At 36.8% G+C, this 14,785-nt stretch overlaps 1 protein-coding gene across 1 annotated transcript in view; it reads right to left on the bottom strand.

Annotated features, from left to right (window-relative positions):
* Positions 1 to 10,673, bottom strand: part of LOC147846683 (caskin-1) — a 64,868-nt gene extending 54,195 nt beyond the window's left edge. The window contains exon 1 of the mRNA XM_087236701.1: positions 10,115 to 10,673. Coding sequence (XP_087092827.1) covers positions 10,115 to 10,208 — 94 coding nt within the window. The 5' untranslated portion in view covers positions 10,209 to 10,673. The remainder of the gene's footprint in view (positions 1 to 10,114) is intronic.
* Positions 10,674 to 14,785: the final 4,112 nt, after the last annotated feature.

Raw genomic sequence — 14,785 nt, 5'->3', positions numbered from 1 at the left:
ATACACACAAAGTGCAAGAATGAGGCCCTGTGAGGAAGCATAGTAGCAGAAAAATAGTCACACATGAATGAAGTAAGTTCATGTTAAGAAATCTAACCGTATTCCAGAAACATCACTCCAGTTTGAGTATACAAATGTTCAGCACAATGCTGGTTTCATGTTATCATGTTATTACAGCGGAAATATATCAATACATCCCATAATGGATGAGTTTGTCCCAACACGAGGGGTTTATCTGATACAGAGAAAGCATTTCCAATTGTCAAAAAAACGGGTTTGATTTTGTTTGTCTGCGATAATGAAAGAGTCAGCGCTGGGATTTGTCATTTTTAATATTTTGCTGACTGCTCGATGAGGTTGTTGTAAGCAGCAGAAAGCATCAGCGCTTTTTCTGCCTCTCACTGTCTGTTGTATTAATATCACAGGACAATTTGCTGGCACTACTGATGTGTATCTACTGAATGTAAAAAGTACAGAAATAACAAAGCAAAATTCCTCATGCATGAAGCCATATAACACTTGATCCAAGGATATCAATCTTTTCTGACTTTGGCACTACAGTGTTTCAAACTCTCGCAAGACAATCATTTAAAAGATTCTTCACAAAGCAGCTAAATATTTGCAACAACAAAATTAATATAGGCTGTAATGATTAATACCTTACAAAAATTCATTAGATAAACAGTGACTTTAGAAACTGAATTGCTATTCACAATTTAAAAATAAACCCAAAAATCTTAACCCAGGCTCATTCTGAAAATGTATGGCTATATACATTTCCGGAGAGTGCCAAATAATCCCAGGATGGGATTTTTAGCAGTTTTTGTTTTCGTGAATCCACCAGAGGTCGCTGTGTACGCTTTGAGATCTCAAATTTATTTTGTGCCATTTCCGCCTGCTGTTCTTGCATAAATCCACAAGAGGCCGCTGTCGAGTGACTGACAGATTGACTGACTGATTGACTGACCCACCGCCCTTCTTCCCTAAACCCAACCAATAGTGTTTTCAAAAGCACTAACTGACATCATACCACCCCATAGCATTTGTTATAAAGATGAAATATAGCCATAAGTACTTCTGGCTACATAATTTGCGATCTTCAGAAATATATAGACTACTCTTACAGAATGAGCCTATGTTAAAAAAATCTGCAACCAGTTAATGAAATCTGAGAAAGAAACAATGTGTTTTTTTTACTGCAACTTAATAAAAAGAAGCCCAAAGTCAAGTATTATAAGCTGACTTGGCAACTGTGCCTGTTATGCTATTTTTAAATGTTTCTAATTTTGTTTTGGAGACATCCTACAGTATGTTTGCATCCATTCGAGGTCAAAAAAACACTTTAATGCTGTTATAATATACATTGCTGCATCAACTCTTTTTCTCCCAGTGTCTGAAATGATTTGATTCAGAAAACTAACAACATTTCTTCAGTCATTTCCTATGATTTAATAATGAATCATTAATTTTATGGCAATAATATCACACTACAGTACACTAAACTTTAGATGCAACACACAGATCTAGACCAGAGATGCCCAAACTAGGGCCAAAGTTGGCCCATGGTAACCATTGTTTTTGTCCTCCAACCAATTAGAGAAGAGATGGACAATAGATAGGGAAGGTTGGGGTGAATCCCTCAAATAGAAATCGTCATTATAATTTTGCATAACTGTTTGTTTGTTTGTTTGTTTGTTTGTTTGTTTGTTTGTTTGTTTGCTTGTTTGCTTGTTTGTTTTTTTGTTTGTTTGTTTTTTTTGTTTGTTTAATTCCTGAGCTACAAATAAATAAAAACTGAAATTAAATGTTTTAATTAAATGCGAGTTCATTAGAATTGTTAAAGGGTAATGAAACTTTAAAAACTTTTTTTTTATTATAGTGACAGGTTTTTATGTGTGGCACATTACTAAAAACACTACTAGGACACATATTTCACTACTGAGTGAAAATGTATTGTTTTTGAAAAAAAAAAAAAAATAAAAAAAGCTATATATATATGTGTGTGTATGTGTATATATATATATATATATATATATATATATATATATATATATATATATATATATATATATATATATATATATATATATATATATATATATATTCAATAAATTATATAATAAATAAATATATAAAATTATTTATACAATTAAATTATGTTTTTCTTCATATTTTTAAATATTAAATAAATGAGGAACTTACTATAGCAACTTTGGTTTGGTATATTTAGATTCGGTCAACCACCCTCGATCAAGTTTGAATTTTGCCCTTAATAAGAAAAAGTTTGGGCACCCCTGATCTAGACATAAAAGTGGACATTGACTGGTAAGTTACCAAACATCTGGTTCACCAAGATTGACTTTTTATCTCCCTGGTCCTTTGGAAATCAAGTGAAAACATTCATCCAAATGTCAAAAAACACTTTAATGCTGCTATAATATACATTGCAGCATCAACTCTTCTCTCACATCGTCTGAAATGGTTTGTTTAAGGATCCAGTGACTATAAACTCCGCCTACCCTACTCTGATTGGCCAGAAGGCAGCTCAGCTGTTGTGATTAGTCATCTGCTTACAGTCGGTGCCTGAAATCAAACATTCTTTACCATATCTGAATTTCAACACAACACATACTATCATACAAAAGAACATAAACATACACAGTACAGTACAGTACAGTACAGTAGAGTAAGATTACACAAAACAGACTACATTTCTGCTAACTGAAAAACTATGGAAGCTATAGAAATAAATAGGCTATTTAACATCCATCGATTTTTCACGCTTAATCTAAGATCACTTGGCAAGTTATAGACAAGTGCAATATTTGAATGTTTTGTAAAAATGCTAGTAATTTCTGTCAGTTACTCTCTCTTCTTTTATAGATGGATGGATGGATGGATGGATGGATGGATGGATGGATGGATGGATGGATGGATGGATGGAGCTGGCATTCCACGAAACAGAAACACCTGAGCATTAAACAATGTTATTAAATTGTAAATGAATACTAAATGTTTCACATAACAGTCCATTATTTCCATATTTCCAGAAACATTTAATCCACTATCGAAAATCCCAACAGCTCAACTCTACCTGCCACCTAACACATGATATATCCAGTTAGAAAGCTCACATTTCCAGAAAACTAATAATCCACCCATGTTTTCCCCAGTCCTACAGTATCTTATGATGCAACAATGCATCCTTCGTTTTAGGGCAATATCACCACACTATATACTGCATTAAATTACAGATGCAACCACACAGCAAACCAGCATAAAATCTAGACTTAAAAATAGCCATTAGCTGCTAAATTACCGAACATCTGGTTCACTATGATTGCCTTTTTATCTCTTAAGACCTCTGGGAATCATGTGAAAATGAAATCAGAGACAGAAATATTCCAAAAATGGGTCAAATGTGCCACCCTGCATGTGGATTTTGGAGAACCGCTTCTGCTGTGAACAAACATTTCTCAAGCGCTTTGATTTTCCCCTCTTTCTGTCTGCTCTGCCGCTTGAATGAATCTGTGGGTGGTTCGTCATTCATAAAAGAATTGAGAAGTAATGAATCACTTCCCAAATCTCAGAATCAAATAAAACTCATACTGTCCGGTTTTTGTTATTGCATATGCTATAATAAGTGCAACTACGAGTTTTTATAGAACTATTTCTACTTGATCTGGCCTTTTAAGATGATGGTAATTGATGCATGTAATGTAGAAAGGTTAAATAAGTCATATTAAATCATATGTTAATGCTCAGACTGAACTGAAAGCTACTCACTGCCGTTTTCTCAATGCTAATCACAGTAGGCTAGCAGGTGCCCTGGTGTCAACAATCAGTGTTTAACTCCATGTTTAACCCCATGCAAGAATAGAATTTAACAAGAGGAAGGAGTTTCCTGAAGCAGGAGGGTCCAATAAACCTTAAAAACTATAACAAGCACTAATTTAAAATTTTGGGAAGCCTAACGGACATCTGCTCTACTACTTTTGTGTGTTTAGGTACTGCTGAAGAACATGCGTTGTTGAAATAAATTGCATTTTGAACAGGAAAAAAAGATAAGTGGAAGCTTACTCAAGATACTATCAATATAAGAGATACTATCAATACTGAGATAATAATATGAACAACTAGTAAAACTCTATGCAGAACAAAAATACCAGCACTAACAGCAAGTCCTTATTCTTGTTTTTTACGCAAGGAACAGTGACCATCCAAAACATCATCTGATTGACTGATTGAAGATGTATTATCAACCCAGGCTCATTATTGATACGTACCCCTATATACATTCCTAGAGATCATGAAATACATCCTAGGACATACGTTTTTGCAGTTTTGGTTTTTGCGAATCCACCAGAGGCCGCTTTGTATGCTTTTTTAGATCGCAAACTTCTTTCGCGAGTGCCATTAACGCCTGCTGTTCTTACGTAAAGCCACCAGAGGCCGCTGTCGACTGACTGACCGGCTGATTAACCCGCACACCCCCATCCCTAAACCCAACCGATAGTGTTTTCAAAAGAACAGATTGACCCGATCACCCCCTTTCCAAAACCCAACCGATAGCAATCCAGAAAAACAAAAGCTTAAGCAAAAGCTTTAACTTAGCCTTATTTTTACCATGTGTTCAGATTTTACCACGTTCTCACCCTGTAATTTACTTGTTTATTTCAATGTTTGGCTTCTGTTTTTGTCTTACGCGGAACTGTTCTTCGCCAGACTCAAACCACATCATTGTGGTCAACTCCCTTTCTGCATCTCAAGTCTGCTAATGTACATAGGGAGCTACTGGACAAACTGGTTACAACAGGAAAGCCTACCATACAGAGGTAAGCAGTCAGCCGGTAAGCGCAAGAAGGAAGGGGGAAATGCAGCCATATAGCTCTGGCTACATAATTCGAAATTCATGCATTTTATGTTGCATATGAGACAACAAAACCAGGCATATTTGAGATTTATACATCATATCAAAACCAAATAAATAAGCTTTATGCATATACTTTGTAAGGACTGTCTGAGATTTGGCTGGGATACAGCAATTTGAATATCTAGAATCAGAGGGTTTAAAAAAATCGAAATATTGAGAATATCCCCATTTATGTTGTCTATATGAAATGCTTGGCATTGCATATTACTAATCCAAAATTGTTTTTTGATATATTTGCAGTAGGAAATGTACAAATATATTCATGGAACATGATCTTAAATTGATATCCTAATGATTTTTTGCAAAAAAAAAAAAAAAATCTCAAATTTTGATCCACACAATGTATTTTTGGATACTGCCAAAATAAACCTGTGCAACATGAGACTGGGTTTTGTGCTCCAGGATCACATTTTGTTAAAATGCAATCATTTCAAGGTAGTTTTAGAGGAGCTTTAAGGCAGATGCTACCAAACTAAGGTCAAGGGAGGGAAAACTCAAGGATGCCGTGCAATAAACCTTTAGAGAACATACATTTTCCTTGATAAATCTCTGGAGAGATGATGTAGCTGTCTGAGACAACAACATCAACAACTGAACGGCAGAACATATTGGACATTGATGTAAAGGCGTTAGCAAGGATTTAGCAACAATCACAGAAAGGGTGCATCCAGTTTGACATATCGACAAAACAACAGATGCCTTGAGGACAACAGTTCACGCTTTTAAAAAAAAGTTTACAAGCGTAAAGATGTCTGCTTTATTATTTACTCTTTCATACCTCAGTGCATTGTGTCCAGCACACTGCCGTTTTCTTCAAATAGACATAAAAGTTTCAATGCTTGATTTTTTCTGACAATGATAGTGAATAAAACTGCACCAAAAATGTGAATCATTTCTTTATAAACACAAGGGAAAGAAGGGCATTTCAGTATAGCTATTATTGTAAAACACTCTCTCTCTCACACTCATACACACATACACACACACAGAGTGGCCTGCTTTCATTTCAGGCCGCCCCTCCTATCATAGCAGGAGATGCATCTCTCACCACCTGGGATGTTACCCAGCGCTGGAAGTGGTAATTGCGTTTCAATTATAGACATGGGTGCGCGTATGTTTGTGTGCCTGATCTTGCGCCACAGTCATGGTAGGACACTATTCATTGCATAAACGAGAGACAACGCTATTTCGGTTGAGCATGATTTTTTTTTTGACCAACCATAACAGTCAAATGCTATCTGCATCCTCTTTCCAGGCTGAGACAGCAATGACTAAAGGGACAGTTTACCAGTAAAATTCAGGATGTGTTTTGTGTTGCTGATGATTAAAAAATATTTTTAGCTGTGGGTTAAAGATAGTAATGTTGTCAGTAATATTTACAGTAGTTTTTAGCACAAGCTGACCTTTAGTATCATCAGACAGAATGGGTACTGTACACTCACTGGCCACTTTATTAGGTACGCCTGTCCAACTGCCGTTAACGCATTTTTTCTAATCAGCCAATCACATGGCAGCAACTCAATGCATTTAGGCATGTAGACTGAGGCTACAATTCGCACAAGCTCACCAAAATTGGACAATTGAAGATTGGAAAACGTAGCCTGGTCTGATAAATCTTAATTTCTGCTGTGACATTCGGGTGGTAGGGTCAGAATTTGGCATCAATATAATGAAAGCATTGACCAATCCTGCCTTGTATCAACGGTTCAGGATGGTGGTGGGGGTGTAATGTGTGGTGGATATTTTCTTGGCACACTTTGAGCCCATTAGTACTAATTAAGAATCGTGTCAACACCACAACCTACCTGAATATTGTTGCTGACCATGTCCATCCCTTTATGACGACAGAGTACCCATCTTCTAATGGCTACTTCCAGCAAGATAACGCGCCATTTTATAAAGCGCGAATCATCTCAGACTGGTTTCTTGAACATGACAATGAGTTCACTGTACTCAAAAGGCCTCCACAGTCACCAGATCTCAGTCCAATAGAGTACCTTTGGGATGTGGTGGAACAGGAGATTAACATCTTGAGTGTGCAGCCGACAAATCTGCAGCAACTGCGTGTTCTGAAAGCACAATGGGGTCCAACCCGGTACTTGTAAGGTGTACCTAATAAAGTGGCCGGTGAGTGTATGCTTTTGTTACTATTATTAATATTAAGGTGCCAGTAGTTTCATTTTATGAATAACCAAAGATTATTTAAATAAAAATCTCCTTTAAATGTTCCACTGAAGAGAATAAATATCTTGAATGGCCTTAGGGTGAGTAAATCAACAGCAAACTTCTAATTTTAGGTAAACTACAGTGTTTTTAATACTACAACCACAGCTACTTTAATGCCTGTTTACAATAAGGATGGTAACTTTGCAGTACGGTGACGCAGTGGGTATAGCACAATCGGCTCACAGCAAGAAGGTCACTGGTTCGATCCCCGCCTGAGTTGGTTGGCATTTCTGTGTGGAGTTTGCAAGTTCTCTCTGTGTTTGTGTGGGTTTCCTCAAGGTGCTCTGGCTTCCCTACAGTCGAAAGACATCCACCATAGGTGAATTGGGTAGGCTAAATTGTCCGTAGTGTATGAGTGTGTATGGATGTTTCCCAGTAATGGGTTGCAGCTAGAAGGGCATCAGCTGCGTAAAACAAAGGCTGGGTAAGTTGGAGGATCATTCCGATATGGCGACCCCAGATTAACAAAGGGACAAAGCCGAAAAGAAAATGAATTAATAATGGAAACTCAAAGGGTTTAAATATCCTTACATTCATTCTAGAGTAAGAATGGTGTAATCTTTCACAACCACTGTATGGAAATATCAGTCACAGGGGAATGACATAACTGTAATCACTTTCATAATGATTTATTTTGCAGTTGATGAAGAATTAAAAGTACAGCCAATAACATCAATACTCAGCATATATAAGTACACCCCTCTAATCTTTTAAATTCATACTTTTAATAGGAAGCAATACAATATTATATTTGTGCATATTAGTCAGTGCTCAAGACAAATCTGGAGCTTATCTAGCAAAAATAACTTACAAAAAAGGTCCAAAAACAAGTACCCCCTAAATATATACATTGAGGAAAAATAATAGAAACAAATTTTAAAACAGAGGAAAAATCAAGAGAAGCAAAAAACATGTTAAAAAAATTTAGTAAAAAAGTTTTTTAAAAATTTAGTAGTAATTTTTTTTTTGCAATATTCTGCTTGAATTGAATTATCTTTCAATTTCTAAATATGTAAGGTGACTAAAATATCATTTTAATAAATATATCTGTTTAATAAATCTGTTTTGTTTAAAACGCACCAAATACATTGCCTATATTCACGGAGAAATGGATAAAAATATTCATTTTCAAAATGGGCTGTTCTTAATTATGCTGAGCACTGTATACCCTGCTTTCAAAAGCTCAAACTTAAAGGCATAGTTTACCCAAAATGACAATTAATTCACTTTTTATTTACCCCGCAAGTGGTTCCAAACCTTTATGAGTTCTTTATTACATTAAAAAGAAAAGAAGATATTTTGAAGAAAGTTGAAAACCTGTAACCATTGACTTCCATTGGAAAAACAAATACTGTGGAAGTCAATGGTTACTTTTTTTTTTTTTTTTTTTTTGCAGCTTACTTAAAAATATCTTATTTTGTGTTTAATAGCAGAAAGAAAGTCTAACAGCTTTGGAACAAGTGAAGGTGCAAACGACAAAACTATAATGTGCCTAATAATAACCAAGCATTGGTCTGCATCCAAACATAGATATATTTTATCTTTATAGTTATTGTTTTTGCTGTGAACACATTTGTTGCTATCTTTATCGTTATCCTTTATGGAGTTGATAAAACACACTATAAGAAATGCATGTGTATTCAATCAGAGTAGTTTTTAATTGCCTATTTTGTCCACCCACAAAGCATACAGTCATGTCAGACGCACTCATAATTACATCAGCCACTCCAATAAAAGCCAGCTATGTAGTCCATCAGTAACATTATGGCGTCAATCAAAGCACACCTATAGCAACCAATAATAATGTGACCTGGCGAGCTCCAATGATAAAGCAGCTGTCAGCGTGAACGCCCCTTTACACGTCATAATGGACAGACGCCCAAACAGCTGAGTGAGTGGACTCTCTCTCTCTCTCTCTCTCATGTACGCGCGCACTTTATTACTCTGACATCTGGCGCTTTTCACTAATATAATCCCTTTTCCCTTCCTGAACGCCATGCTTCCAACAAGCAGAACAAGATGCTATCATCTATCTATCTATCTATCTATCTATCTATCTATCTATCTATCTATCTATCTATCTATCTATCTATCTATCTATCTATCTATCTATCTAATTTGTGGAACAGCTAGTTGGAGATAAACTAAGCCCAGATATAAAGAGCTGATAGCCATAAAAAGCGATATTTATATCTGTCAACAGCTTAAGATAAATATAAGAAGGATGGGTCCCTGGAAATAAAATATGACATAACAGCTCATGAACCATAAACACAAAATGACAATATCCATCTGCACATGTTGCTTTCAATACTCCATCTCTTTAATCTTTGACGATCTTGAGCCACCTGCCATATCCGAGCGCGCGCTCATCTGGACATCAAAGCGGATTTGGCGCGGCCCGCCACTTTCATACCGTTACACACAGCGAGCATCCAGTATTGACAACCCATCATACGCTGAGCAAAACTGGCACGATCATATTGGAATCAATGAACGTAGATTTTTGAGAGGGTAATAACTGAAAGATCCGACTCCCTCAAGAGTCATTCGGACGACACTGGGCGCGCTGTGTGATTTTAATTCACTAAATGGAAAGGCTTGACAAGAGCCGATCGTTTAGAATTTGAATTGGTTCTCTGCTTGTATAAGCGATAGATGCACTGAAATTAAAATAATTTAAACCACTTATTTTGGTTATATTTTGAATAACAACATTTTCCATCCCCTCGTATATACGCGTTTAACATGCACAAGGCCTACAAACTCATCTTCAACATCCTCTCAGGATCAAACTGATGAACAATGTCCTACATTTTCTCTATATATTACAAAATTTCGCGTTTTACTATGTAATGACACGTATTTCCCAGCCGTATGTGGCCATTGAAGCATTAGCAAGGGGGTGTGTAGGGTGTGAGGAGACGTTTAAAGATCGGTGGGTGTGATACTCACTCGCTTTGCCCTGTTTGGGTCTCTGGAGGAGCCGCTGGACGGTAACCAGATCCTCCGTCTTCACCGCCTGCAAGAGTTCCTGTTCTTTCCCCATTCTGTTCAGTCACACACTCAAGCACCCTCTCTCACACATGCAGTCATGGCTATACTTCTACATCCAGCGCATCTTCAGGGGACCAGGCGACCATAACGGTGCCGTAAACGCCAGCACATCCTCGCCGCTCATCGTAAAAAGGTCGAGTGCGCAGAGACGCGTTCACATGCCCAGCAGAGTGACCAGCAGCGTCCACGCAGTCGCTAACCACTAAAAACGGGCTTAATGCGTACTGAGGTGACAGAGTCCAATCGTTTTCAGGTTAAAGGGACGAATCGGAAACCTTGCGCGTATTTACGCACGGTGACATGCTGTATCTTTACAAAAATAGCAGATGCTCTATAAATCAAAACGGAAGACGTCTCTTTGACCCGAAGCTCACAGAGAGACCGCATATATATTACGTAAACATCCAGGCAGATGTGCGCGCGGGTGCTGGAGGTTGTAATCCGCTGTCGCTTTCTCATGTGCGCATGTATGTGTGTGTCTGTGTATGTGTATGTATGGCAAGCCGTTTCAACATTTATTCTTTAAAACTGACAAGTATCAATTTGTGTGCTATTAATGATTGTAAATCACACAGACTAGCCTACTTTTTCAGTTTCATCTTAAAAGGATAGGTCACCAAAAAAATAAATTAAAATAACCACTATTGTTGTACACAACACAAACAATAGGCTATACAATTTTAGTTCTTGGTCATTTGTAAAATAAATGTAACCCAGATTTTGAAAGTTTGATGAAGAGCCAAAAACCTAACTTGATTGAGGGCTGTAGACCGAAGTTAAATAAACCAAAGCGTTTTACATTAAATTTGCTCATTTGTTTGCTTATTAGCTAAAAATAACTAGAAAAGGTTGCTTTAACCTCTTCAGGCCCAAGCTGTTTTTTTTTTTACATGCATTTTTATTTCTCTTTGCTATTTGAAATTATTGGAACCTAATGTGATGATGTCCATATATGTGGACTCGTGGTCTGAATGTCCATAAAACACTTTTTCCTAATTGTTTTTAACACATACTTATTTTTTGAAAATGTTTTGACTATCAGAGAGTAAAAACGATTTTTATGTCCATTTTGGACAATTAAAATAGTGTTTGGGACATTTCATATGCTGCAAAACAGTTGCAGGAGGACATTGTATGTCTGTAACAAAATATAAAACACTCAAGGTATTTTAAATAGCCACTTAAGAGCTAAAATGTGCTGTCCATGTATGTGGCCACAAAACCCTAGGAGGTTAAAACATATTAAATAATAATGCAGTATAATTTTTAACATTTTATAATCAACTTATTATGGTAAAAACATAAACAATCCCACTTATAACACAACGGAGCTCAGTACTGAATACACTAGCTGAGCTGCTCCTGCCTTTGCCTTGATTTGCTCATCGGTGTTCTGGATTGTCCTCTATTTGTCGAGTGACAGTATTTACATTTTAAAAGTCATTTCTTTTGAAACATTTTAGTTGGCTTTTTTGTATCTCCTCAACTCAACAAAGAAACAAAAGGTTACATTAAATTTGAAATGGCGATCTCTGTCACCACTGGCTTGCGTGGTTTGGGACTTGTAGAGCTGCGCATTGATGGATTTGCTCTTCAGGGTTTGGACTCTCCAAATACCAAATACATTGCCTATATTCACGGAGAAATGGATAAAAATATTCATTTTCAAAATGAGCTGTACTTAATTATGCTGAACACCGTATACCCTGCTTTCAAAAGCTCAAACTTAAAGGCATAGTTCACCCAAAATGACAATTTATTCACTTTTTATTTACCCCGCAAGTGGTTTCAAACCTTTATTAAAAACAAAAGAAGATATTTTGAAGAAAGTTGAAAACCTGTAACCATTGACTTCCATAGTAGGAAAAACAAATACTGTAGAAGTCAATGGTTAATTTTATTTATTTTATTTTTTTTTTTGCAGCTTACTTAAAAATATCTTATTTTGTGTTTAATAGCGGAAAGAAAGTCGAACAGCTTTGGAACAAGTGAAGGTTGATGAGCTATCAAGTTAAAAGGTGCAAACGGCAAAACTATAATGTGCCTAATAATAACCAAGCATTGGTCTGCATCTCTGTCACCACTGGATTGCATGGTTTGGGACTTGTAGAGCTGCGCATTGATAGATTTGCTCTTCAGTGTTTGGACTCCCAGCAGTGAATATTAAACAACACTGACTTGAACTAAACTTAAAGACTGAAAACTGAACTGACACAGTTTCAATTCTCTATAATCTTCTAAGTGAAGCTCCTTTGACACAATTGTAAAAGCGCTATACAGATAAAGGTGAATTAAATTGAACTGTCAAAGGCATTTGCCCCAACCAACTCCCCATCATTATTTCTCTCTATTCAGATGGGATGGTGGGCCAAACCAAGGGTTACCATTGTCACCTCTGATGTATATCATTAATGGGATGTTTTGCCTGTCCAACCATTAACCATATAATTTCAAAAGAACCTTTTCATCTAAAAATCTCCTTTATCTTTAAAATAGCTTACATTTTGGATGACCTGAAAGTAATTTAAAGGGATAGTTAACCTCAAAATGTATTTTTTTACTCACTATTTACTCACGCTCAAATAGTTAAAACCTTTATGAGATTCTTTCATCTGTTAAACTCAAAAGAAGATATTTTGAAGAAAGCTGAAAACCTGTAGGGTGTCACGGTGGCGCAGTGGGTCTCCCACCAATAAGGTTGCTGGTTTGAGCCCTGGCTGGGTCAGTTGGCATTTCTGTGTGGAGTTTGCATGTTCTCTCCTTGTTTGCGTGGGTTTCTTCCGGGTGCTCCGGTTTCCCCCAGTCAAAAGACATGCGCTATACGTGAATTGAATAAGCTAAATTGGCATGTGTATGAATGTGAGTGTATGTGTGTGAATGCAAGAGTATATGGGTGTTTCCCAGTGTTGGGTTGCAGCTGGAAGGGCATCCTCTGCATAAAACATATGCTGAAAAAGTTGGCGGTTCATTCCACTGTGGCAGCCCCTGATAAATAAAGGGACTAAGCCGAAAAGAAAATGAATTAAAACCTGTAACCATTGACTTCCATAGCAAAAAACTAAATACATAAACAAAAAACAAATACATATAATGTCAATGGTTACAGGTTTCCAACATTTTTCAAAATATTACCTTTTGTTTTTAACAGAAAAGAGATACTCATAAAAGTCTGAAAGAGTAAAGGGTGAGTAAATGATGACTTAATTATCATTTTTGGCTGTGTACTGTCTCTTTAAAAGCCTTACTGTATGGTATTTAACACTGTTTTAAACAGTTAAGTCAAAGGGTTAACAAATATGTTAGTATACTATTTTCATACATTAATTTCTCTTCGGGCTTAGTCATCAGGGGTCACCAGTGGAATAAACCGACAACTTATCCAGCATATGTTTTACACAGCGGATGTCCTTCCAGCTGCAGCCCAGTACTGGGAAACATCCATACACACTCATTCATATTCATACACTACAGCCAATTTAGTTTATTCAGTTTACCTATAGCGTATGTTTTTGGACTGTAAGGGAAACCGGAGCACCCAGAGGAAACCCACGCCAACATGGAAAGAACATGCAAACTCCACACAGAAATGCCTACTGAACCAGGCGGGCCTCGAACTTGCGACCTTCTTGCTGTGAGGCGACAGTGCTAACCACTGAGCCACTGTGTCACCCTGTATACTATTTTATAAAAGAATAAACAGATGGAATGAATGTTAAAACAGCTTGCCACGGCGTGTGTGAGAGAGATTGCATGGTTAAATTGATGGTGCTGCATCAATCAGGGGGCGTGACTAAATAGACCCTTTCCCATGAGCCTGACAGATTAAACGGGAGGAAAGCAGTGTGTGTTTGTGTTTGTGTGTGAGAGAGAGCATGTTTTTGAGAAGAAAGGTCACTGGACAGATTTTAGCAGGATAGATACTGACCGTGTACAATGAGCCAGAGACACGTGGTCCTGCAAAGATAGCAGAAACACACACTTTTATAGCGATCTTTGAGGGGATTTCCCATCGACATAATGATTTTTATACTGTACAAACTGTAGACTGTGACATTACCCTAACCCTACTCTTAGACACAACTTAAAGAAAAAAAGAATACTTTTATTATATTTTTCACAGTTTTCATGGTTCATAAGCTATTTTCCTCCTGTCCCGACAAGGTCAAACACGGGGGCTCTCCATAGATCTAAGAGTTTTTAATACTGTACAGACTATATTCTATCCCCTACCCCTAAACCCAACTCTCACAGAAAACAATCAACATTTTTACATTTTCAAAATACTTAATTCTCTGTGGTTTAAGAGCTGCTTTTCTCATGTGCACACAAAAAAATGCCCCCTAAAAGGTCACAATTTACTGGTATTGCTAAACTTGTGGGGACATTTGGTCAGCTGATTGTGAATTGTGTAGATATTCCATTGTTATAATGTTTTTTTTGTATTGTACAAAATGTATATTCTATCACCCTACACCTATCCGTACTCCTTACAGGAATTGCATTTGTACTTTACATTTTTGCATTTGTAATTTTGCTAATAAACAAAACTGACATTACAAAAAACACATC

This window comes from Danio rerio, chromosome 1, assembly GCF_052040795.2.
Source record: "Danio rerio strain M-AB ecotype USA chromosome 1, GRCz13ab, whole genome shotgun sequence".
NCBI lineage: Eukaryota > Metazoa > Chordata > Actinopteri > Cypriniformes > Danionidae > Danio > Danio rerio.
This window is presented reverse-complemented; position numbering and strand designations above follow the sequence as displayed.